The sequence below is a fragment of the Pocillopora verrucosa genome, chromosome 14 (genome assembly GCF_036669915.1).
Source record: "Pocillopora verrucosa isolate sample1 chromosome 14, ASM3666991v2, whole genome shotgun sequence".
Lineage (NCBI taxonomy): Eukaryota > Metazoa > Cnidaria > Anthozoa > Scleractinia > Pocilloporidae > Pocillopora > Pocillopora verrucosa.
The window spans coordinates 14,933,729-14,959,404 of record NC_089325.1 but is presented as its reverse complement, the minus strand read 5'-3'; the positions used below and the strand labels follow the sequence as shown (position 1 = coordinate 14,959,404).

General features: G+C 37.5%; 4 protein-coding genes across 6 annotated transcripts; 1 reads left to right on the top strand and 3 right to left on the bottom strand.

Annotated features, from left to right (window-relative positions):
- The first annotated feature begins 130 nt into the window (after nucleotides 1-130).
- LOC131777174 (histone H2B-like) lies at nucleotides 131-514 on the top strand. Its single transcript, XM_059093409.2, has one exon. It carries the CDS (start codon nucleotides 131-133, stop codon nucleotides 512-514), a length of 384 nt encoding a protein of 127 aa, XP_058949392.2.
- Nucleotides 515-3,350: 2,836 nt separating this feature from the next.
- On the bottom strand, nucleotides 3,351-8,999 carry LOC131777241 (uncharacterized). Of its 3 annotated transcripts, XM_059093489.2 has the most exons (4): nucleotides 8,935-8,999; nucleotides 8,156-8,326; nucleotides 4,273-4,907; nucleotides 3,351-4,068 (listed from the first exon to the last, which is right to left on the bottom strand). In XM_059093489.2, exons 2-4 carry the CDS (start codon nucleotides 8,190-8,192, stop codon nucleotides 3,889-3,891), a joined length of 852 nt encoding a protein of 283 aa, XP_058949472.2. In that variant the 5' UTR covers nucleotides 8,193-8,326; nucleotides 8,935-8,999; the 3' UTR covers nucleotides 3,351-3,888. The 3 variants fall into 3 exon arrangements, with proteins under 3 accessions (XP_058949472.2, XP_058949507.2, XP_058949490.2); XM_059093524.2 differs by lacking the exons at nucleotides 8,156-8,326; nucleotides 8,935-8,999 and adding an exon at nucleotides 8,017-8,045; XM_059093507.2 differs by lacking the exons at nucleotides 8,156-8,326; nucleotides 8,935-8,999 and adding an exon at nucleotides 6,586-6,657 and having other exon boundaries at nucleotides 4,273-4,918.
- Nucleotides 8,821-13,012, bottom strand: LOC131777397 (C-type lectin domain family 4 member D-like). Its single transcript, XM_066161772.1, has 7 exons — nucleotides 12,871-13,012; nucleotides 10,262-10,684; nucleotides 9,849-9,887; nucleotides 9,389-9,457; nucleotides 9,162-9,230; nucleotides 8,935-9,003; nucleotides 8,821-8,831 (listed from the first exon to the last, which is right to left on the bottom strand). Exons 1-7 carry the CDS (start codon nucleotides 12,944-12,946, stop codon nucleotides 8,821-8,823), a joined length of 756 nt encoding a protein of 251 aa, XP_066017869.1. The 5' UTR covers nucleotides 12,947-13,012.
- Nucleotides 13,013-14,824: 1,812 nt separating this feature from the next.
- LOC131777274 (uncharacterized) lies at nucleotides 14,825-25,233 on the bottom strand. Its single transcript, XM_066161580.1, has 9 exons — nucleotides 24,931-25,233; nucleotides 23,598-24,029; nucleotides 23,231-23,269; nucleotides 22,775-22,834; nucleotides 22,529-22,597; nucleotides 22,300-22,368; nucleotides 19,760-19,930; nucleotides 15,951-16,585; nucleotides 14,825-15,429 (listed from the first exon to the last, which is right to left on the bottom strand). Exons 1-9 carry the CDS (start codon nucleotides 25,004-25,006, stop codon nucleotides 15,250-15,252), a joined length of 1,731 nt encoding a protein of 576 aa, XP_066017677.1. The 5' UTR covers nucleotides 25,007-25,233; the 3' UTR covers nucleotides 14,825-15,249.
- Nucleotides 25,234-25,676: the final 443 nt, after the last annotated feature.

Below are 25,676 nucleotides of genomic sequence, written 5' to 3'. Positions count from 1 at the left end.
TCAGTGCATGCCCCGAAAATTGGCGCCAGAGCCAGTTTTATGTTGCAAGCTTGCGATGTTACAGTGTGATTCCAAAGTTCGAAGGCTATCGAATAGTGTGGTGTAGCAGAGGGGGAATCTTTGTAGAGTCATGGCGAAATCACATAAACCTTCTCGTGATGTTACAGCAGAGAAGAAAGCTGGTACATTGAAATCTGGTGTTGCAGCCGATAAGAAGAAAAAGAAAGTGAAGAGAAAGGAAAGTTATTCACTGTACATCCACAAAGTGTTGAAGCAAGGTCATCAAGATACTGGAATTACAACCAAAGCCATGGGTATCACGAACTCTTTCGTTAGCGACATTTTCGAGCGCATAGCTATGGAGGCATATCGCCTGACAAAGTACGGTAAGAAGTCGACAATGAGTTCCCGCGAAATCCAAACTGCTGTACGGCTGCTTCTGCCAGGTGCAGTTGCAAAGCATGCAGTCAGCGAAAGCACGAAGACTGTCACCGAATACACAAGCAGCAAGTGAACGAGGAGTACGATATTTTCTTTAAATCCAATGGGCTTACTTCTGTGTAAATCTGTGATCAACCAGTCAACAGATGCTTTTGTTGTTTATTTTATTGTTAACTTAGTCGAGGTTTAAAGCGGTAGAGATGCTTAAATCAATTGCATTTCAAAGACAAGTTTTCCAACTTTTCTGAAATGACTTGACGTGCGCATATCGCACTTTTCATTGTAGTTTTGTAAGTTGTTGAAATAACTAGCCGTCCATCGAAAAAAGATGTCGTATTTAGATTAAGTGATTAGCTTCTGTATTTCGCAATATCTTTGCCTTCACTGAAATTAAAAGAGAAGGCGTTTCACTCGGAGAATTCTCTGATAGCTTGTCCCTAACTATTGACATGCAGACCTTACAGCACTCGCCGTGTTGTAGAGTTTGAAATAATATTACGAAAGACACACAAATTGGTCGTGCGATGGGCTGCAAATAAGTTTTTGTTGAGTTATTTTTTTTTTATAAAAAAATAAATAACTCTATGTTAACGAGTAGAGTGGTATGTTGTTTGCACCAATCAGATCGCCGCATTAGGTTATGTATCTCGCACCTATCAGATTGCCACATTAGGTTAGGTATCTCGCACCAATCGGATTGCCGCATTAGGGTATGTATCTCGCACCAATCATATCACAGCATTTAGATGTCTTGCACCAATCACGGCGTTTGGGTATTGTTTTGTTATAAATTATGTCATGGAATCAGGGTGCCGTGCACAGAGAACGAAGTTAAACAGAACATTTGGGCCCATTTGATAAGTGTAATGGCCATCGCGAGAGCCTCGTCGATTGAGGTCGAGATTTATTAGGATATGAAAGGTTTGTATTTAACTTGTTGCATCATTTCAATTTTTTTTAGTTAAAACGTGTTTTTTTTTCGCTCCTTTTTCTCACAACGCATACGCCAAACAACTAACATTGCATCGCGTATGAAAACAACGTCTAAAGTCCGATCAGAACATACCCAATCATTGCACTACATGCACATTACACCATTTTTCACGTGCTTGAATTTTATTCCACCAATCAAATTCCACTTGTCCACATTAGACCATGCTCTATCACGTGCCATCTCCTGGTAAACAACTTACATTTTATCACATATTCAAACCGTATTATCTCCCCCACTGAAAAAAAATTCAGATGAAACTTAATGCTACTGATAGCGGCTTTTTCACGCAATTCTCCCGCGTTTTGAGTTTTTCTACAAATAAAATTCGCTTTTAGTTGCGTTGGACCTAACTCCTTGCGTGTTAATTCCTTGTAGACAACCTGCTTTTTTTCACGTTTTTCACGCCCTGGGGGCAAAGTCCAGAAAGGCAACGATCAATCAAGGAGACCTCTTTGAATTATTATCCTTTTTTTTCTCGTTCAGTCAATCTTCACTTATTCGAGATCGCAATATATTCTTGGTTAGGGTCTATTGGAGATACAAAAGAGTTTCAGGTTGCTTTTCGTTGTAAAATTACGTGGAATGATATTTTGTTGTAAGCGTAGTCTCTTCCGCAACCGTCACGCAACGCGCTCTCTCTCCAACGGGGAATATAGGGTGTTATGTGACGAGACCAAACAACGGCTACGAAGGAGACTACAGTGAGCGTGGCACCGATGTATTTTATTTTTGCTCAAAATTATTAAGACAATAGAGAAAATAGACCCCAATATACCTGCGTGAGTCTGGATTAATTAGGTTTTTTTCTTTCTCTTAAAGTGAAATAATGCGATATTTTCGTTCTTTTGAAAGTTATGAAAATACTAGGAACAGAAAGCGTCCCATCTCGACCTACCCAGCTTAAACAAATAACCCTTGCATGCTACGCATGCCTATGTTTTACAACTGCGGAATATTTATTACAAGGCAATGAAAAGCGATCGAATATTGCCTGCCTTCCCTTCGAAACGATCTGCTAAAGACTCATACGCGAAAACCTCCTTTCCTTTTTCCAGACTCGTATTTTGTCGGACCATCGTCCAGTGTGAGAGCAAAACTAGAGCTGCATGGGGTAATATCGAATGCGAATGTTAGGGGTTTGTTTCTTTGGAGCTTTCGTGCGTCGACCTACGTTTCCCCACGGGGGAAAAGCAGCTGGAAACTGAGACTCTTCTTGAAAAATTATTTGTGGTATTATAGAAATACCAGAATTGTTGATTCTCAGAAAACAAAAGAGGATTTCGGGCTATTTCAAATAAAAATAATGCCAAGATTTTGTGATGTTTTCTCTACCGCTTCATTAAAACCATATGCTAATTTAAGACTTTCGTTTCGCGAGCTGATGACCGCAATATTACCTTACCGCTCAGTTCCTTAGGCTTCTTGGGGTCCCAGTCACTCGAATGAAAGGAAAGTGGTTCTTTACACTTTTACTTATAATTTTTCTCTTTAAAGAGAGGAGGGGGAGGGGAGAGGGCTGACGTTTTGCATTCACTAAACAGATGAAACGATAGAAATTTCTGAATGCCGCGTACAAAAACCAAGGAGTGGGTGCGATTACTTAAATTTGGACTTATAATCCAGAATATACTGAAACATTGAAGGAAATTGATTTCTACTAAACACTTAATTAAGTTTTCTAAAATCTTGATCTTCTAAAGAGCTAGCTTTCTTTTTAGAATAGACGAACATTTATACAGATTGCAAAAATTTTGTATTTGTGTATCATCCCCCTGGCCAATTTTAGAAAGGTTCTTTGGTGGGTTTTATAATGGTGTTGAAAAGCCATCTTCAGGTTTTGTCGTTTTTGAATGAAATAGATAGAAATAGATGAAAACCATTTATTAAACCATTTTGTTCATTTATTTATCGAATTTCGTTTTTGTTGTTTTTATATGATGCACCATACCGTGGTATTTGAAAATAAAAACGTTAAAACAGGTTTTACAACTTGACACACTTGACGCTGCAGTTTAATTCAACGTCATCCAACCTCCCGAATTTATGACTTTATAACTTTTATTATTAACTCATATGTGTGTCAAGAGAAAGCTTCCCTCAGCATGAAACTAGACACCAAGAACAAAGTAAATTGAACTATTGAAATGTTTTCCTTCAGTACGCGCATGCGCGAAATGCTGACTACGAAGTTTTTCCTATACAAACTTATCCCATATGAGTTACACTGATTTTTTTCGGTTTTGACATGCATGTACCTTAAAGGGGCTCATTTAAAGTATTCTGAGTAAAATCCCTGGAAGAAATTTCTACAAAACTAGTCGGGTATTTGTAATGACAAACCAAATAATTACCGATCACTAACTCTAATTATGGGGTCTGTATACTTGTTTCTTTCAGTTTTGTTTTCATCTCTATGTTTATCATTAAAACATTCCTGAGATAGGAAGCGAGTTTCACTTATGTTCGCCGTCCTTTGTCTCCTCCGGATTCTTCTGTGATATCTTCACGCTTGCTGTCGTGACGGGATCATATTGGGTGTATACTGTTTGGGACTGTTCTTTGACAAGCTTTGCACTGTTTTCGCGGGAAAGGATCAGATCTGCGTACACAAGGCCACGGTATGGAGCAGGCTTCTACATCGAACATGGAACAGAGAATAATACCTTATGAGCAGATCGTGAAACAAGAAACATTAAATAACGATAGCAACACAGTAACGAGGTAAACAAATAAACAAACAAACAAGCAAACAACAACAGCAACAAAAACAACATTAAATGAGAAATAAAACACTAAAGATTGTAAACGAATCTGTCAGGATTTGTGAGATGTATTACCTGTGGCGGCTTCTTCTTCTTTTTTGTCATGTCAACAGCTGCGTACAAATATTCAGTGTTCCCGCCAGCCTGAGGTGCCTCGCTTCCTGTAGCTTCTGTGTTGTTGTCGAGCCCTGTGTCAGTTTGATGAGACGAACCATTCTCTGGTGTCAGAGACGGGGATTGATCTACACAGGACGCCCATTGCACAGGTAAACCACTTGTTTCTTCTTGAGGGCGGCCCGCAGTCTTTTCAAGGGCGCTCACTCCAGAACTGGCTCTGCCTTTTCTTTCTTTATGAACAACAGCGTATACATGATCCTTATTTTCTTCTTTTTGATCGCACAAAGCAGGTGGCTGTTGTATTCCTTTCTCACCACTCACCAACACTGTGTTTTCTGGCGCTCTTTCCTGAATATCTGAACATCCCTCGCTTACTGAACTCAACTTTCGATTAGCCTCAATGTTATCATAGCCGCACTCTCTTTTGCAGTCGCTCACTGTTTCGTAGGTGGCCAGCCCAGATTCCGTTCGTGAAAGGGTTAGGTGAACAGTGAGCTCAGCGGAGCTCTGTGTTTGTTGAACAAGCACAGGGACGAGTGATGACAGTTCAGAGCTCGAAGGCTTCTCGTAGGTGCACATGACACGATCTTCGTCTAAACATCATCTATGACGCAAGAAATTAGGCTTTACTGATATGTTAAAGAGATAAAAGCGCGCTGATTGCATTGTTGAGTTATATAGGCACTTAGGGAATTTTTAAGGACAAGAGAGAGGTGCGGAGAAGCACGAGCCGCAGGCGAGTGCTTCTCTCACTTCTCGAGTAACAAGTTTTTTTTGGTTCTTTTATAATATTTATACGTGAAAAAATTACTCAGTTCTGATTGGTTAAGATAAATGCAGTTTTCAAATAATTCAACGAGGATGAGCGTTAATTCAGTGCAAAGATAGTAACAACCAGACATTCTGATTGTTCAATAAACAAAGAAATTCACAGAAAGCTAATCAAATGCGAGCCTTGGACGTCTTAACATTTGGCTACTCTGAAAATTTGCGAGCGAAGTAATGGCCGGCGTTTGAAGTAGGCCTTCTTTCAACACCGCAACAACAATACAACAGCTGGAAAACAACTCTAACAACGAAAACACTGTAAAAAGCATTGCTTTTTGGTTGTCGATTTGGAAAAAGTGGTGTTTAGAGAGGGGAATCGTCAAGGCCGAAATGAAAACTACGAGCCGATCCAGCTTAACACTTTGCACGAGCGATTCTACGCCGAAATTAAAACAAACATGGTTAAACCTCGCAAACGACGATTTCATTCCATCGAAAGTGATTAGGACTCAGACTGAAAAATTTCTTGAACTGTTTTGCCGGACTTTCAGCTGTTTTGTGCCTTATAGATGTGAAAATATCATTGAGTATTACTGTTTTGATCTTACGCCGTTGTTTTCACCGAATGCACAGGTTTGAATAAATTTTTTTTGCACTTGATGCGCGCGCTTTGCTTCTGCGTAATTATGATTATTATAATTATAATTAATACGTAATCACATGATTTTTCTGGTGCAATTTGGAATACATAAGCACTTGTTAATTTTTTCAAAGACCACAAATTGCACGAGCCCTACGGGCTCGTGCAATTTTGTTAGTCTTTGAAAAAATTAACTCGTGCTTATGTATTCCAAATTGCACTCGAAATCATGTGATTACCTATACTAAAATGTATCATGAATTGCGTGCGCTCGTACCGATGACATAGGCTGCGTGCCTTATATCTCAACAGCGCACTTGTGTGACGTAAGGTGCGTGCTCTATGGAAATATAATGAACTCGTTCTGACCAATCACGGCGCGCGCATTTCTCTGAAAATTTGTTTTTGACTTTGATAATTTCTCTAATTAATGTTTTTAGGGTCAGCAGTTTTACATTGAATGACTGGGCAGTTGTAACATCAGTTCGTAGTGTCGCTGTACACCCTGATACTGCTTATCTTACTTCCGAACTTGTCTCGCTTTTGTAAGGAAGACCGTGGTACGCAAAAGACAACTGCCGTGTGTATCTCTAACTTAAGGACTATTTTTCGCTGACCTGGAGACAGGCGACAACCAGCCAAAGCAACGCGCCGAAGGGCATCTTATTGCCTCTCTATTTAATCAATTTGTTGCATAGCTTATTTTTCCTTTTATAACAAATGTTTTAATCGCTTCCAGGGTAGTGGTTTGCCAAATGTAACTGAGAGGCAAAAAAGAAATCTTCTCCTTTTTATATACTTAATAATAAGCAAAACTCTTTAAGTGTACTTAAATACGTATCAGTAATCTAGTGTATACTTACTCATTGTAACATAATTTCCATAGTTATCCCCAAAATCGTGCCACCAATTAATTTTCACCGTAGTTAGTGTTGAAAGAAAATAAAAAAAAATTAAAATTTTTTAAAAAAAAAATAGGAAACGTAAGTTTGTTCTTTTCAGTGAAGGTTTTGGTCAAGGGTCGAGGGTGAAATGTCAAGGGTTCAAAAATTTCCTAATTCATTAATTGATTTATTTCTTTGCTTATTTAAAATTTGTTGTTATATCATTCCTTCTATCTCGCGGTCGTAAGATTTCCCACCCTTCTTCAAGTGTCAGCAATACCAGGATGTTAGCTCTCGTTTCCCCTCTTTAGCACTTTCTCCATTCTCCTATTTCACTCGCGCGTGTTTCAGTGAGTTATTCGTAATGGAGAGTTTTTTGACAGCGTTCTTCCTTCTCATTAATCTTTGTTGGAAGTCTTTTAATATTTTGATGAAAAAGACTTTCAGCTTTGCTCAGAGCACGTTGTTAAAAATCCAACCAAAAGTAAAACCACGATTTCATGAACTTCTATATAACGTAGTTCTTGATAGGAAGAACGATATTCTTTGCCCCAGTAATACGAAAATCTATGATTAAGTACCTCGATATTTTTAGTCCCTTAGTGGTATCAAAAAAGGAAACGCGCGAATGGCTAAGAGAAAAGAGCGGGGAATTTTGCGACCATAAGATACAAAAAAATGTTTATTAAAACTATAAATACCTGATTCATAGAACTTCACGAAGTCGATCGGAGGAAACTCATAGACGAACTTTACATCCTATGTACAAAAAAACCGGCGCAAAAATACGACTGCGACGCAGGTAGAGGGGAAGCGGAAGCGGAAGGAGACACTGATTACTCACTGATGGCTCGAAATTTGCTCTTGTTTTGAAGCCCATGGTCCAAATCGCCTAAACTTTATTGATTAATTTTTTCTCTGAAATACTTCAGCGGTCGAAACCCGTCACCAAAGAGGTTTCTTGATCGTTGAAAGAACCACCATAAATAACCAAGTTTTGTTTTGCGTGATCCAGGCGTGGATGTCGACAAGTTAATAAAACCTCTTGCGCTCGAGCAAACATAAGTAATAATAAACAATTAAATGAATAAATCCTTGACATATTTTGAACCCTCGCCCCTTAACATTTTAAGACCCTCGGCTCTCGACAAAAACCTATACTTCGTTCTTTTCGAAGCATTGTCAAAAAGTGAACAATGCATTAATGCATAAACTGCTGCAATTATCAGAAGGACATTTAAAATGGATTTTAAGTACATGCTCTTTTGCACAGTTGACTGATTACGTGGATAACTCAAGGTAAAAAGTAAAGGAGACGAAAGTAATGTAAAGACACACGAAAAGGATTGTTCCTCATGATAGAAAAAAGTTAGATACGAAACAAAAGAAAACACAGTGAAAGGCAGTAACATTGTTTATCGTGGCGCCGACGTCTGCGAAAGAACATAAGGAGACGAAAGTAATGTAAAGACACACGAAAAGGATTGTTCCTCATGATAGAAAAAAAGTTAGATACGAAACAAAAGAAAACACAGTGAAAGGCACTTACATTGTTTATCGTGGCGCCGACGTCTGCGAAAGAACATAAGTCCGAAAGCGACTACAAGGAGCAGAATGAAAAAGGCCAGTAGCACCACAACAATCACAATCAAATTAGGCTTGCCAGCATGTACATCGTCTGCCAAGGGATATTCAGTGACGGTATTCCCTGACGTGACCCCTTATTTGATATATAAAAGAAGAGGCTGTTTCAGATAGGGCATGGAACCAAACGTTCAGATGCAACATTTTAAAAATAGTAAAATGCTTTGATGAATTAAATCCACGTGTTAGCATTCTCGATACAAATTCAACGTTGCTCTCATCTATAAAAGTTATACAAACACTGTAAAGTCAATAAAACGATGGTGATAATGATGGTGGTAACTAATAACAGAACAGACAAAGGAATGAAACGCATGGAAGTTGAAAAACTAGGGATAAATTTTTTGTTTCTATTTTTTTAAAGGTTCTTTTCTGTATCTCATACCTATGCTTTGATGATTGCCCATCCATTTTTAAGGGAAGCGCAAATTAACAGTAACAGTGCGTTACGAATTTATTTTTTATGGGAAAATTACATAAATAAATAAATCTTTGCATGAAAAATGGTAATAACCAAAAAAAGGGTGGATAAAAGAGGAACACAAAAATATAAGCATTTTCAATAAAAATTCAACGTTTTTCTAACATATAAAAATTGTAGAAATACTTGTATGTAATAATAATGATAATGCTCACATGCATGAAAAATGGTAATAACCAAAAAAAGGGTGCATAAGCTTTTACCTGTTGTCGCAGTTGAAGATGGTCCTTTTACCCGAGCAGTTATCGATGCCTGTGATCCATCATTCAGTCCTAAATTAAAGAGGAACACAAAACCAAAGTTAGTAATTCGCTATTAGCATTTTCAATAAAAATTAAACGTTTTTTCTGATATATGAAAATTGTGCAAATACTTGTAGGTAGATATCAAAAATGGTAATAACCAAAAAAAAGGGTGGATAAGCTTTTACCTGTTGTCGCAGTTGTAGATGGTCTTTTGGCCCGAGCAGTTGTCGATGCCTGGGATCCATCATTCCGTCCTAAGTTAGAGAGGAACACAAAACTAAAGTTAGTAGTTCACTATTAGCATTTTTAATAAAAAGTCAACGCTTTTCTAATATATATTAACATTGTAAAAATACTTGTGGGTAGATATTAAAAACGGTAATAACCAAAAAAAGGGTGGATAAGCTTTTACCTGTTGTCGCAGTTGTAGATGGTCTTTTGACCCGGGCAGTTGTCGATGCTTGGGATCCATCATTCTGTCCTAAATTAGAGAGGAACACAAAACCAAAGTTAGTGATTCACTATTAGCATTTTCAGTAAAAATTCCACGTTTTTCTAACATAGAAATTGTACAAATACTTGCAGGTAATGATAATAATGCTCACAAAAGTGGTAAATAACAACAAACCAAAACGAAGAACCAAAAGTATGCGCATTTTTTCTCTATTCGTTTAAGGTTTGTCTGTTCCTATTCTACGTACATATATGTATAAATTTAAAATTAAAGATTTGCAGGAGTTTCAAGGAGTAAGTCGAGAGAAGTTATGCCACATTACTGTGTTTATACTTACATTCAGCGCTGATTCACATCATCGTCTAGACATATTCGTTGGATAGGTCAAGCCTTCAACACTTACAACGCCAACACTTACCTGTTAGGGTGGATGCCGTCGCTTTCGCTGATTTTTTCTCTGGAAAAGAATATGAAAATTCACTTGTCATTTTAATTTTGTGATTTTATATCCTATTTTAAATGGAGCACAAAGCAATGGTAACAGTGTGGTATCTATACATGGAAAAAACAACGAAAAAAAATATATATATACATAAACGAATAAATAGATATATTAAAATAATTTAGCCAATTGTATAACAAGAAGTCCTTATTGGCTCACTATTAGGATCCAAAGTGACTTCACGGTCTATCTAGCATTTATACTATGTTATGTAATTTTTTTAGTCTTCTTCCTCGGTGTAACTGAGTTTCTAGGGAAGGACTGGGCCATAATACGATTGATCTATTCTTATTCTCAGTTTCGTGTAATGTGAATAAAGGGTCTATTACCTCCTCCACCTTTAAATTCACATATGAATCCTGCTTGGGATAAGCGTGAAGTACAGCTGACATCATTATAGCGCCCAAAGTTATCAAGATAATCTCTATACATTTGCGCGCAGTTCTCATCTTTGCCATTAGGTTGTCTAGCTGCCCAGGGCCAATGTCCTTTATTGGACGCATTGACTATGCTGTTATCACTTAACCATCTCCACACTCCAGTTGATGTATCTTTCCTCAAACCTATGAAGTATTCAATGGTATCTTCTTTTTGGATGGTTTGATTCAGGAAGTTCCACTCCTCACGACTCTCAATAGAAACAAGGTTATATCCAGACTGTTCACATATTGTTTTGCTTCTTTCCCAATTGTACCAGTTACCATTGCTCCTATAGAAAATGTAGCTGGAACCACTGAAGTTCTTCACGGGAACTGAATGTAGAATTGAACAAAGACAAACCCTATTCATTAACTATAGACCTTATTGGCTGATAACACCTAAGGAGCAAGTTTAGAAGCAGAAACAAACTGCTCTAACAATAACATTCTTTGGAGTAAAATAGCATCCAAAACCAACTTAGGTGAACGTTTATTTAACTGTATTCGAATGTAAACAGCTCTCTTTGGTCCTTATAGGTATGGATCTAAATCGGAATTAATCCATTCTTTTTCTTGTTTTGTTTTGTATTTTGCTACTTGTTTTTCGTTTTTTATTTGTTTTCTTTTGTTTGGTATGCGATTAGCTTCATACGAAGAATATTTGCTCCCTTTTCAAAGTTCCACTCCTTACTGATCTGTCGAATGAGTATACTTCTTAATACACTTTAGGGTTATTTTAATGTTGGATCCTAGGTGCTAATGTGTGGAACAAGCACAAAGCCTGTTGTGCATTAATGTTATTAAACTATTTTTTCAACTAGCTCTCGAGAACGAGACAAAACCATAATTTCGGCTTTTTTTATCAAAAAAATGGCTGCATCGATTGTAAATTTGGAATGGTTTCGTGGTGTCTGTGTTTCGTGGTGTCTGTGTTTCGACGATAAATTCTACAACTATTACCAAATTCGCAAACGAAAACACAGCGACTAAACTTACTGTTTTTTTTGTCCTAACTGTGCGACTGCTGAACGACAACTAACTGACACGACCGATTCGAATATTAATTAGACTTAAATTCCGGCATGTAGTGTGTTGCTCAGCCGTCCCAACGAACGGCGTTAATGTTAATGACCAAGTATTCGCCGGAACAGTCTGAATACATTGCGATATCTAAAGTGCGGTGAGCACTATTTGTCCTGCCAATTACAGTGCCATCCTTTTTAACTCGTGAATTGCGCGCATGCGCAAGAGCGAGTTGTAGATACGATGTGGGGAATGGCACTCGCTCGCTCGCTCGCTCGATTGGTCGATTCCTGTAAACTTTTTTTCAACTTTAGGCTTTTGAGTGCATTTGATAGTTTTTGGCGAGCAATAAACAAACGAAATGGCGACCTTTGTTGCTAAGAATAGTGGTAGGGTGAAAAAGAAGCCAATGATAATCTTAAAAGAGATTTTTTTTCTGTTGGAGTTTCAACAAGCGGCGCCAGCGACTGGCAGGCATGCAAGGATTCACACTGAAATAACAGAACAACTTTTGTTTTTCATAAAATTGTAATTTACAATCCTTGAACTTGAAAACAATCCGAAGACTCACTGAAAATATCACTTACTGCGAAGCGCTCGGAGTTTACAGATGTTCAAAAGCTTTTTCTGTTATGGCGTGAGATTGAAGACAAAATCGATCATTACGTTTCGTATCGTGTGTTTTTCCTGTGTGAAGCAACAGTAGATGCCGGCGACTGACGAAATTACAAGTTAACACGAAAATCAAATAACATCTAAACAAACAATTTTAGCTATCGATTTTCAGATAATTTTTAAAGAACAATTTTCTTTTAAGTTTCAAGACAATTTGAAAATTCAAAATACATATTACCTACTAAAATGCGAAAGTTATACAGCACAAAATTGATAAATAGGCCTGAAATGAAATTCTATCTTGTTATTGATTATACGTTGCCTAGCACGTGACTAAAATCTACCCAGGTGGAAATCTAAAATGACGGTGGCAGTCTTGGCTTCGTTATATCACTCAAAACTCGTTCCCGTTTGTCTCATTTGATAAAGAGGGAATCATTAATGTTTTCATTAAGACAGTATTGCCTTGATTTTCTAATATTTACAATGATAGACAGTAAATTTCACTTTTCACCCACATTTACTTCCAACCTTTTCTTTTGAACCAGAAACAAAAATAATATACGTTTAAAACACATGACATCATCCACCTTGTCAAATGTAATAGCATGATCATTTCAATTGTAATGCCTTCTTATCCCAACGTTACTTTGTTTCTTTGCTGCATTAGCGAACACTGAACTACTGCTCGTCCACTAGATATAACAATCAACCACAAAATTTCCTAAACCAGATAACATTAAACATAATGCAAAAAATAATTTGTCAATTCACGAGTTTGCTCACAGAGCACTTTGATTTCTTTTAAAAAGCAAGCATACTTAATAGTCAGCTTTCAAAAAGAAAAGACATGTAGATGTTAGTCTAAACACTGTGCTTACCAGTATTACTCTTGGCGTAAATGGTTCTAGTTAGCACAAGAAGAGCAGAATATATCAGAAAACACACTTTCTCCATTTCAACAAACAACTGTCTCCCCCAGTCTGCTCAAGCTTTAGAAACAAAATTGTGTGGGAATCGCGGTATGATATGTGTATTAGGCCCTTCAGTTCCACACTCGTAAGCAGGTAATTTCGTCCAAGTCGAGCTAAGACAAGACTGTCAAAACCAAACACACGCACGCGCATCAAGCACGAATGTAGTTTCACTCTTTCAGCATCTGAAACATAATCTTTGTTTTCCTCTATAATTAGCTTAGAGCAACTGATTTTTCAGTTTCAAAAAATACTTTTTAGAAAACAGCCTTATCTCTTGAGACCTCTTTGAATTATTATCCTTTTTTCTCGTTCAGTGAATCTTAACTTATTCGAGATCGCAATATATTCTTGGTTAGGGTCTATTGGAGATACAAAAGAGTTTCCGGTTGCTTTTCGTTGTAAAATTACGTGGAATGATATTTTTGTTGTAAGCGTAGTCTCTTCCGCAACCGTCATGTAACGCGCTCTCTCTCCAACGGGGAATACAGTGCGTTATGTGACGAGACCAAACAACGGCTACGAAGGAGACTACAGTGAGCGTGGCACCGATGTATTTTATTTTTGCTCATAATTATTAAGACAATAGAGAAAATAGACCCCGATATACCTGTGTGAGTCTGGATTAATTAGGTTTTTTTCTTTCTCTTAAAGTGAAATAATGCGATATTTTCGTTCTTTTGAAAGTTATGAAAATACTAGGAACAGAATGCGTCCCATCTCGACCTACCCAGCTTAAACAAATAACCCTTGCATGCTACGCATGCCCATGTTTTACAACTGCTGATTATTTATTACAAGGCAATGAAAAGCGATCGAATATTGCCTGCCTTCCCATCGAAACGATCTGCCATAGACTCATACGTGAAAACCTCCTTTCCTTTCCTTAGTTTTCCAGACTCGTATTTTGTCGGATCATCGTCCAGTGTGAGAACAAAACTAGAGCCGCGTGGGGTAATATCGAATGCGGATGTAAGGGGTTTGTTTTTTTTGGAGCTTTCGTGCGTCGACCCACGTTTCCCCACGGGGGAAAAGCAGCTGGAAACTGAGACTCTTCTTGAAAAATTATTCGTTGTATTATAGAAATACCAGAATTGTTGATTCTCAGAAAACAAAAGAGGATTTCGGGCTATTTCAAATAAAAATAATGCCGAGATTTTGTGCTGTTTTCTCTACCGCTTCATTAAAACCATATGCTAATTTAAGACTTTCGTTTCGCGGGCTGATGACCGCAACATTACCTTACAGCTCAGTTCCTTAGGCTTCTTGGGGTCCCAGTCACTCGAATGAAAGGAAAGTGGTTCTTTACACTTTTACTTCTAATTTTTCTCTTTAAAGAGAGGAGGGGGAGGGGAGAGGGCTGACGTTTTGCATTCACTAAACAGATGAAACGATAGAAATTTCTGAATGCCGCGTACAAAAACCAAGGATTGAGTGCGAATACTTAAATTTGGATCGGCTTATAATTCAGAATATACGGAAACATTAAGTTTTCTAACATCTTGATCTTCTAAAGAGCTAGCTTTCTTTTTAGAAGTGCCGAACATTTATACAGATTGCAATAATTTTGTATTTGTATATCATCGTCCTTGGCCAGTTTTAGAAAGGTTCTTTGGTGGGTTTTATAATAGTGTTGAAAAGCCATCGTTAGGTTTTGTCGTTTTTGAATGATATAGATAGAAATAGATGAAAACCATTTATTAAACCATTTTGTTCATTTATTTATCGAATTTCGTTTTTTTTTTGTTTTTATATGATACACCATACCGTGGTATTTGAAAATAAAAACGTTAAAACAAGTTTTACAACTTGACACATTTGACGCTGCAGTTTAATTCAACGTCATCCAACCTCGGGAATTTATGACTTTATTACTGAATTTATATTCTTAACTCATCATTTCGACTATGCGTGAAGAGAAAGCTTCCCTCTAGCATGAAACTAAACACCGAGAAAATAGTGAATTGAACTATTGAAATGTTTTCCTTCAGTGCGCGCATGCGCGGGACGCTGACTACAAACTTATTCCAACACAAACTTATCCCATATAAGTAATATTGATTTTTTTCGGTTTTGACATGCAAGTGCCTTAAAGGGGCTCATCTAAAGTATTCTGGGTACACTCCTAGGAAGAAATTTCTGGAAAACTAGTCGGGTATTTATAATGACAAAGCAATTAATTACCGATCACTAACTCTAATTATGGGGTCTGCATACTTGTTTCTTTCAGTTTTTTTTTCATCTCTATGTTTATCGTTAAAACATTCCTGAGATAGGAAGCGAGTTTCACTTATGTTCGCCGTCCTTTGTCTCCTCCGGATTCTTCTGTGATATCTTCACGCTTGCTGTCTTGACGGGATCAATTTGGGCGTATACTGTTTGGGGCTGTTCTTTGACAAGCTTTGCACTGTTTTCGCGGGAAATGATCAGATCTGCGTACACAAGGCCACGGTATGGAGTGGGCTTCTACATTGAACATGGAAAAGAGAATAATACCTTATGAGCAGATCGTGAAACAAGATACATTAAATAACGATAGCAACACAGTAACGAGGTAAACAAATAAACAAACAAACAACAACAGCAACAAAAACAACATTAAATGAGAAATAAAACACCAAAGATTGTAAACGAATTTGATAAGATAACTGGGTCAGTGTTACCTTATTTTGCCTCTGATCAAGGTCTTTTTTATTTCAAATCTATTTTTATCGGTTTAGTCTTGTATTTTTTTGTTTATTTGTTTGTTGCAGAGGATCCTTTAGATACTTAAACTAAAGTCCAGCTGCCGTGCTCCAGCTGTACGCTTAATTATCATACGTGGACATTATGAATCGAAGAGGTAAATATATTAAGATAGTTTCCTTAATGAAACAGTGTTGAAAAAGAAATACGTCTTCATGTAAAAAAAATCCAACAAATAAAAGCAAAACAAAACAAAAAGAAACAAAAAAGAAACTTTTGTCAGGATTTGTGAGATGTATTACCTGTGGCGGCTTCTTCTTCTTTTTTGTCTTGTCAACAGCTGCGTACAAATATTCAGCGTTCCCGCCAGCCTGAGGTGTCTCGCTCCCTGCAGCCTCTGTGTTGTTGTCGAGCCCTGAGTCAGTTTGATGAGACGAACGATCCTCTGGTGTCAGAGACGGGGACTGATCTACACATGACGCCCATTGTACAGGTAAACCACTTGCTTCTTCCTGAGGGTGGCCCGCAGTCTTTTCGAGGGCGCTCACTCCAGAACTGGCTCTGCCTTTTCTTTCTTTATGAACAACAGCGTATACATGATCCTTATTTTCTTCTTTTTGATCGCACAAAGCAGGTGGCTGCTGTATTCCTTTCTCACCACTCACCAACACTGTGTTTTCTGGCGCTCTTTCCTGAATATCTGAACATCCCACGCTTACTGAACTCAACTTTCGATTAGTCTCAATGTTATCATAGCCGCACTCTCTTTTGCAGTCGCTCACTGTTTCGTAGGTGGCCAGCCCAGATTCCGTTCGTGAAAGGGTTAGGTGAACAGTTAGCTCAGCGGAGCTCTGTGTTTGTTGAACAAGCACAGGGTCGAGTGATGTCAGTTCAGAGCTCGAAGGCTTCTCGTAGGTGCACATGACACGATCTTCGTCTAAACATCGTCTATGACGCAAGAAATTAGGCTTTACTGATATGTTAAAGAAATAAAAGCGCGCCGATTGCATTGTTGAGTTATATAGGCACTTGGGAATTTTTAAGGACACGAGATAAGTGCGGAGAAGCACGAGCCGCAGGCGAGTGCTTCTCTCACTTCTCGAGGAACAAGTTTTTTTTGGTTCTTTTATAATAATATACGTGAAAAAATTACTCAGTTCTGATTGGTTAAGATAAATGCAGTTTTCAAATAATTTAACGCAGAAGAGCGTTAATTCAGTGCAAAGATAATAACAACCAGACATTCTGATTGTTCAATAATCAAAGAAACTCACAGATAGCTAATCAAATGCGAGCCTTGGACGCCTTAACATTTGGCTACTCTGAAAATTTGCGAACGAAACAATGGCCGGCGTTTGAAATAGGCCTTCTTTCAACATCGCAACAACAATACAACAGCCGGAAAACAACTCTAACAACGAAAACACTGTAAAAAGCATTGCTTTTTGGTTGTCGATTTGGAAAAAGTTGTGTTAAGATAAGGGAATTGCCAAGGCCGAAATGAAAATTACGAGCCGATCCAGCTTAACACTTTGCACGAGCGATTCTACGCCGAAATTAAAACAAACATGGTTAAACCTCGCAAACGACGATTTCATTCCATCGAAAGTGATTAGGACTCAGACTGAACAATTTCTCGAACTGTTTTGCCGGACTTTCAGCTGTTTTGTGCCTTATAGATGTGAAAATATCATTGAATATTACTGTTTTGGTCTTACGCCGTTGTTTTGACCGAATGCACAGGTTTGAATAAATTATTTTTGCACTTGATGCGCGCGCTTTGCTTCTTCGTAATTATGATAAGCTATCTCGTATTTTTTATATTTATATTATTAATACGTAATCACGTGATTTTTCTGGTGCAATTTGGAATACATAAGCGCTTGTTAATTTTTTCAAAGACCACAACTTGCACGAGCCCGTAGGGCTCGTGCAATTTTGTTAGTCTTTGAAATAATTAATTCGTGCTTATGTATTCCAAATTGCACTCGAAATCATGTGATTACGTATTAATAATATATATATATAAAAAATACGAAATAGCTTATCATAATTACGCAGAAGCAAAGCGCTCGCATCAAGTGCAAAAGTAATTGTGATTACCTATATTAAAATTTATCATGGATTGCGCGCGCTCGTACCGATGACGTAAGCTGTGTGCATTATATCTCAACAGTGCAATTGTGTGACGTAAGGCGCGTGCTCTATGGAAATATAATGAACTCGTTCTGACCGATCACGGCGCGCGCATTTCTCTGAACATTTTATAATGTGCAGTAAATTGCTTATCAAACAGTATCAAATTTGTTTTTGATTTTGATAATTTCTCTAACTAATGTTTTTAGGGTCAGCAGTTTTACATTAAATGACTCAGCTGTTGTAACATCAGTTCATAGTGTCACTGTACACCCTGGTACTGCTTATCTTATTTCCGACCTTGTCTCGCTTTTGTAAGGAAGACCGTGGTACGCAAAAGACAACTACCGTGTGTATCTCTAACTTAAGGACTATTTTTCGCTGACCTGGAGGCAGGCGACAACCAGCCAAAGCAACACGCCGAAGGGTATTTTGTTGCCTCTCTATTTGATCAATTTGTTGCGTTGCTTATTTTTCCTTTTTGTAACAAATGCTTTAATCGCTTCTGGGACTCTGGTTTACCAAATGTAACTGAGAGGCGGAAAAGAAACCTTCTCCTTTTTATATACTTAATAATAAGCAAAAACTCTTTAAGTGTGCTTAAATACGTATCAGTAATCTAGTGTATACTTACTGATTGTAACATAATTTCCATAGTTATCCCCAAAATCGTGTCACCAATTAATTTTCACCGTCGTTGTCGTTGTTAGTGTTGAAAGAAAATAAAAACAATTAATTTTTTTTAAAAAATAAGGAACGTAAGTGTGTTCTTTCCAGTGAAGGGTTTTAGTCAAGGGTCGAGGGTGAAATGTCAAGGGTTCAAAAATTTCCTAATTTATTGATTTATATATTTCTTTGCTTATTTAACATTTATTATTATATCATTCCTTGTATCAAGTGGTCGTAAGATTTCCCACCTTTCTCTAAGTGTCAGCAATACCAGGATGTTAGCTCTCGTGTCCTCTCTTTAGCACTTTCCTTGCATTCTCCTATTTCACTCGCGCGTGTTTCAGTGAGTTATTCGTAGTGGTGGGTTTTTTGATAGCGTTCTCCCTTCTAAATAATCTTTGTTGGAAGTCTTTTAATATTTTGATGAAAAAGACTTTCAGCTTTGCTAAGAGAACGTTGTTAAAAATCCTACCAAAAGTAAAACCACGACGTCATGGACTTCTATATAACGAGGTTCTTGGTAGGAAGAACGATATTCTTTGTCCCGGTAATACGAAAATCTATGATTAAGTACCTTGATATTTTTAGTCCCTTGGCGGGCTCAAAAGAGGAAACGCGCGAATGGCTAAGAGAAAAGAGCGGGGAATTTTGCGACCACAAGATACAAAAAAAATGTTTATTTAAAACTATGAATGCGTGATTCACAGAACTTAGCGAAGTCGATCGGAGGAAACTTATAGACGAACTTTACATCTTATATCCAAAAAAAACCGGCGCAAAAATACGACTGCGACGCAGGTAGAGGGGAAGCGGAAGTGAGACACTGATTACTCACTGATAGCTCGAAATTTGCTCTTGTTTTTTTGTTGTTTTGCGTGATCCCGGCGCTGATGTCGACAAATTAATAAACCTCGCGCGCTCGAAGAAATGTAAGTAATAATAAACAATTATATAAATAAATCCTTGACATATTTTGAACCCTCGCCCCTGAACATTTTCCCCTCGACCCTCGGCTCTCGACAAAAACCTACACTTTGTTCTTTTCGAAGCATTGTCAAAAAGTGAACAATACAATAATGCACAAACTGCTGCAATTATCAGAAGGACATTTAATATGGATTTTAAGTACATGCTCTTTTGCACAGTTGACTGATTACTTCTATAACTCAAGGTAAAAAGTAAAGGAGACGAAAGTAATGTTAAGACACACGGAAAGTAATGTAAAGACTCTCGAAGACGATTGTTCCTCATGAGAGAAAAAAAAGTTAGATATGAAACAAATGAAAACACAGTGAAAAGCACTTACATTGTTTATCGTGGCTCCGACGTCTGCGAAAGAACATAAGTCCGAAAGCGACTACAAGGAGCAAAATGAAAATGGCCAGTAGCACCACAACAATCACAATCAGGTTAGGCTTGCTAGCATGTACATCGTCTGCCAAGGGATATTCAGTGACGGTATTCTCTGACGTGACCCCTTAATTGATACATAAAAGAAGAGGCTGTTTCAGATAAGGCATGGAGCCAAACCTTTAGATGCAGCTTTTTAAAAATAGTAAAATTACTTTGATTAATTAAATCTATGTGTTAGCATTCTCAATACAAATTCAACGTTGCTCTCATCCATAAAAATTATGCAAATACTGTAAAGTCAATTCACCTTTTGGGCTTTAGATTTCACGTGTAGTGTCACGTGACTTTTGATGTAAACAAACCCCGAAAGTTCGGACATCGAGTCGAGCTCGCAGCACGTGTGTCTAAACTTCGGCTTTGGAAATTTTTCTTAAATAACTTCCCACTTTAAAGAAGTGTTCTTCGCTCAAAATTGGCGTCTTTCTTTTATCATTATCTGATCGTTTATCAGGTAAGTTGTCATTTCGCTGCCGTTGAAACAGATGCGAAGAATGTTACAGGAAGAATTGCGGCATGGAATAATCGAACTAGTTCTGCGTACAGTGATGTATCTGATCAGGTATTTTCGGGTTGTTGTTTGCGTAGATTGTTAAATAAAACTTTCTGTCTGAAAATAAGCGCCCACGCATCGCTGTAGAACGTGAGGAAGCCTTGATTCCCACACGAAATTACGTATCTGGGTGTGGATTTCCTTAGCTGATAAATATACCGATTTTTTTTAACCTTAAGTAACTCAAGTGGGAAATTCTGCGAAACTTAGAACAACTTTCAAGAAGAGTTAAACTTAAGAATGGCAGATCACAAAGTAAAGCCGACTCAACGCAATGAGTGTGGCATAGCTTTAAAAATATCTACAAGAAAGGGGGATTTCAGCAAGCGGATACTTGGAACCTCGTTAAAGGAAATCACCTCCCCAGTCGAAAAAATGGTTCTGCCAGTGGATCCAAATTTCGAAAAGGCGACGCCACTGCTTTACACGAATTAATAATTCATAATATGCCAATATGCTAATTATCAATCCATTTTTCCTGAAGACTGCTAACAATTTTAACGCGTCGCCGCCGTTTGGGTTGTACGACATTTTTAATAATTTGATTTGCTCTCCTGAACTCATCACTGGCTTTACGCTCAGATTTAAAAGGGCTTTGACTACTGCGTATTCCTCTTTCGATTTACCAGTTTTGACGATCAAGTGTCAGAAGGGTTTTTGCCACTGATAGTTCAAGGCAAACTTTCCTGCACCTCTCTTTGTCTACTTCTCGTTCACAAGATGCCTTCCGTTTACGATTGAGTCGCGACATCTAGGCATGGTATACATATTTATCCCAAAGACAAAACAATGATTTAAAGAATGACTGAATTCACTTACCCTTCCTTTACTAGCTACAGCAGATCTGTTGGCCCATTTTCACCGACAAAATTTAGACTACAAACGTTGCTGTCCTTCGTGCACACAGACTAGTCACCTCGATGACATGACCTTATCCACCTTTGAATTCTCTCCTTTTGTCTAACTGTCCCCGGAAAATGGAAAAACTCGACTGGGTCGCCGTTAGCGTTTCTTACCCAGGAGTTGAGGTATCGTGAATCGTTTTTGCAGGTGGCATAAGCACATCTCTTTGTCGTAACCAAGCTTAACCATTATGTTTAGGTATACACTTATTAAACAACTGCAATCGAACACGTTCATAGAGTTGAAATCGGTTTTATCTTTGGGAATCAAGGCTTCCTCACGTTCTACAGCGATTCGTGGGCACTAATTTCCTGTCAGACGGGGATTTATTTGACAATCTACGCACTAAACACCCTGAAAATATCTGATCACATACATCACTGTAGAACTGTGCGCAGAACTAGTTCGATTATTCGATGCCGCGACGCTTCCTGTAACATTCTTCGCATCTGCTTCAACGGAAGCGAAATGACAACTTGCTTGACAAACGATCAGACAAATGATAAGAGAAAGATGGCAATTTTGAGCGAAGAAACGTTTTTTGAAAGTGGGCAGTTATTTAAGAAAAATTTCCAAAGCCAAAGTTTGGACACATGTGCTGCGAGCTCGACTAAATGTCCGAACTTTCGGGGTTTGTTTACATCAAAAGTCACGTGACACTAAACGTGAAATCTAAAGCCCAAAAGGTGATTAAACGATGATGATAATGATGGTGGTAACTAATAACAGAACAGACATAGGAACAAAACGCATGGAAGTTGAAAACCTGATGGTGAATTTTTGCTTCTATTTTTTTTAAAGATTCTTTTCTGTATCTCATACCAGTGCTTTGGTGATTGCCTATCCATTTTTAAGGGAAGCGCAAATTAACATTAACAGTGCGTTAGGAATTTATTTTACAGGTGAAAATTACACAAATAAATGAATAAATCTATGCATGAATGATAAACGAAAAAAAAAAGGGGTGGATAAGCTTTTACTTGTTGTCGCAGTTGTAGATAGTCCTTTGAACCCAGCAGTTGTCGATGCTTGGAATCCATTAGTCAGTCCTAAATTAAAGAAGAACACAAAACCAAAGTTAGTGATTCACTATCGGCATTTTCAATAAAAATTCAACGTTTTTCTAACGTATAAAAACTGTACAAATATTTGTAAGGAGGTATTAAAAATGGTAATATCCGGGAAAAAAAAGGGTAGATAAGCTTTTACTTGTTGTCGCAGTTGTAGATGGTCCTGTGAACCCAGCAGTTGTCGATGCCTGGGATCCATCATTCCTGCCTAAATTAAAGAAGAACACAAAACCAAAGTTAGTGATTCACTATTAGCATTTTCAATAAAAATTCAACGTTTTTCTAACATATAAAAATTGTAGAAACACTTGTAGGTAATAATAATGATAATGTTCACATCCATGAAAAATGTAATAACCAAAAAAAAGGGTGGATAAGCTATAACCTGTTGTAGATAATCCGTTGACCCGAGCAGTTGTCGATGCTTGGGATCCATCATTCAGTCCTAAATTAAAGAGGAACACAAAACCAAAGTTAGTGATTCTCTATTAGCATTTTCAATAAAAATTCAACGTATTTCTAATACATAAAAATTGTAGAAATACTTGTAGATAATAATAATGATAATGCTCACAAAAGTGGTGAATAACAATAAACCAGAACAAAGAACCAAAAGTATGCGCATTTTTTCTTAATTTGTTCAAGGTTTGTCTGTTCCTTTTCTACTTACATATATGTATAAATTTAAAGTTAAAGATTTGCAGGAGTCTCAAGGAGTAAGTCGAGAGGAGTTATGCCACTTTCCTTTATTTATTTTTACATTCGGCACTGAGTCACATCATCGTCTAGACATATTTGTTGGATAGGTCAAGCCTTCAACAGTTACAACGCCAATACTTACCTGTTGTGGTGGATGCCGTCGCTTTCGCTGATTTTTTCTCTAAACAAGAATTTGAAAATTCACTTATCATTGTGATTTTGTGATTTTATACCCTATTATGTATCTATACATGAAAAAAATATATATACATAAACGAATAAATAGATATATTAAAATAATTTGGCCAATTGTATAACAAGAAGTCCTTATTGGCTCACCATTAGGATCCAAAGTGACTTCACGGTCTATCTAGTGTTTATACTATGTTATGTAATCTTTTTAATTATCTTCTATGGTGTAACTGACTTCCAAGAGAAGGACTGGGCCGTAATACGACTGACCTATTCTTATTCTCAGTTTCGTGTAATGTGAATTAAGAGTCCATTACCTCCTTCACCTTTAAATTCACATATGAATCCTGCATGGGGTATGCATGAAGAGCAGCTGACATCATTATAGCGTCCAAAGTTACTACTATAATTTCTGTACATTTGCGCGCAGTTCTCTTTACCATTTCCTTTGCTAGGTTGTCCTTTTGCCCAGGGCCAATCTCCTTCATTGGACGCATTGACTGTGCTGTTATCACTTAACCATCTCCACACTCCAGTTGATGGATCTTTCCTCAAACCTATGAAGTATTCAGTGGTATTCTCGTTTTGGATGGTTTGATTCAGGAAGTTCCACTCCTCACGACTCTCAATAGAAACGAGGTTATATCCAGACTGTTCATTACATATTGTTTTGCTTCTTTCCCAATTGTACCCGTTATCATTGCTCCTATAGAAAACGTAGCTGGAACCACTGAAGTTCTTCACATGAGCTGAATGTAGAATTGAACAAAGACACACCCTATTCATTAACTGTTGACCTTATCAGCTAATAACAACTTAGGAACAAGTTTAGAGGCCGAAACAAACTGCTCCAACACTAATATTCTTTGGAGTAAAATAGCATCCAAAACCGACTTATTTGAACATTTATTCAACTGTATTCGAATATAAACAGCTCTTTATGGTCGATATAGGTATGGATCTAAATCGGAATTAATCCATTGTTTTCGGTGTGTGATTAGCTTCATACGAAGAATATTTGCTCCATTTTCAAAGTTCCACTCCTTACTGATGTGTCGAATAAATATCCCCCTTAATAATACATTATTTTACGTTTATTTTGATGTTGGATCCTAAGCGCTAATGTGTAGAACAAGCACAATGCCTGTTATGCTCTAATTTTTCTTGAAATATTTTTTCAATTAGCTCACCTGAACAATACAAAACCTTAATTTCGGCTATTTTATCACCAAAAAATGGCTGCATCGATTGTAAATTTGAAATGGTTTCGTGGTGTCTATGTTTCGACGATAAATTCTACCACTATTAAAAAATTCGAAAACGAAAACACAGCGACTAAACGTAGTTTTTTTTTTTGTCCAAACCCAGCGACTGCTGAACGACAAGTAACTGACACGACCGATTCGAATATTAATATGCAGTGTTTTGTTAGGCCGTCCTAACGGACGGCGTTAATGTTAATGACCAATCGTTCGCCGTAACAGTCTGAATACATTGCGATATCTAAAGTGCAGTGGGCACTATCTGTTTTGCCAATTACAGTACCAGCCTTTTTTCTTTTAAAAAGCAACCATACTTAATAATCAGCTTTCAAAAAGAAAAAAAAAAAAGAAAAAAACATATAGATGTTAGTCTAGACATTTTGCTTACCAGCATCACTCTTTACGTAAATGGCTCTAGTTAGCACAAGAAGAGCAGAATATATCGTAAAACACACTTTCCCCATTTCAACAAGCAACTGTCTCCCTCAGTGTGCTCAAGCTTTAAAAACAAAACTGTTTGCAAATCGCGGTATGATATGTGTATCAGTTCCTTCAGTTCCGCACTTGTAAACATGTAATTTCGTCCAAGTCGAGTTAAGACAAGATTGTCAAAACCAAACACACGCACGTGTATCAAGCACGAATGTAGTTTTTCTCTTTCAGCATCTGAAAAATAATCTTTGTTTTCTCTATGATTAGCTTATAGCAGCTGATTTTTCAGTTAAGTCCTCGTAAATCAGCTGTATCTCCTTTTTCTACGATTTCCTTCAGAGTTTATCAGCATAAACCTTGTTGTGTTTAGTCTGAAACGAGTCTGAGATTTCTCAGACTACTTTTAGCACTTTCTATTCTATTTCTATTGTTGGACAAAAATGAAAGTTCTGTTTAAGCACTGAATGATAAGAAATGAGAATGATTACGATATAGACGCTTTAATGACGTTTACGATTATTACAAGACCTTTTTTTTATTTTGATATACATAAGTGAAAGAATAAAAGAGGACGCATCGATTCTCTGTTACTCTGGGTTTCGCGCCTAAGCGCTCGTCAGACAGAACTTTATTCAATGAAGAACATACCTCCTTATATACAAATTAGATGAGTAGCTAATTAATTCACTTTTTTAATTTTCC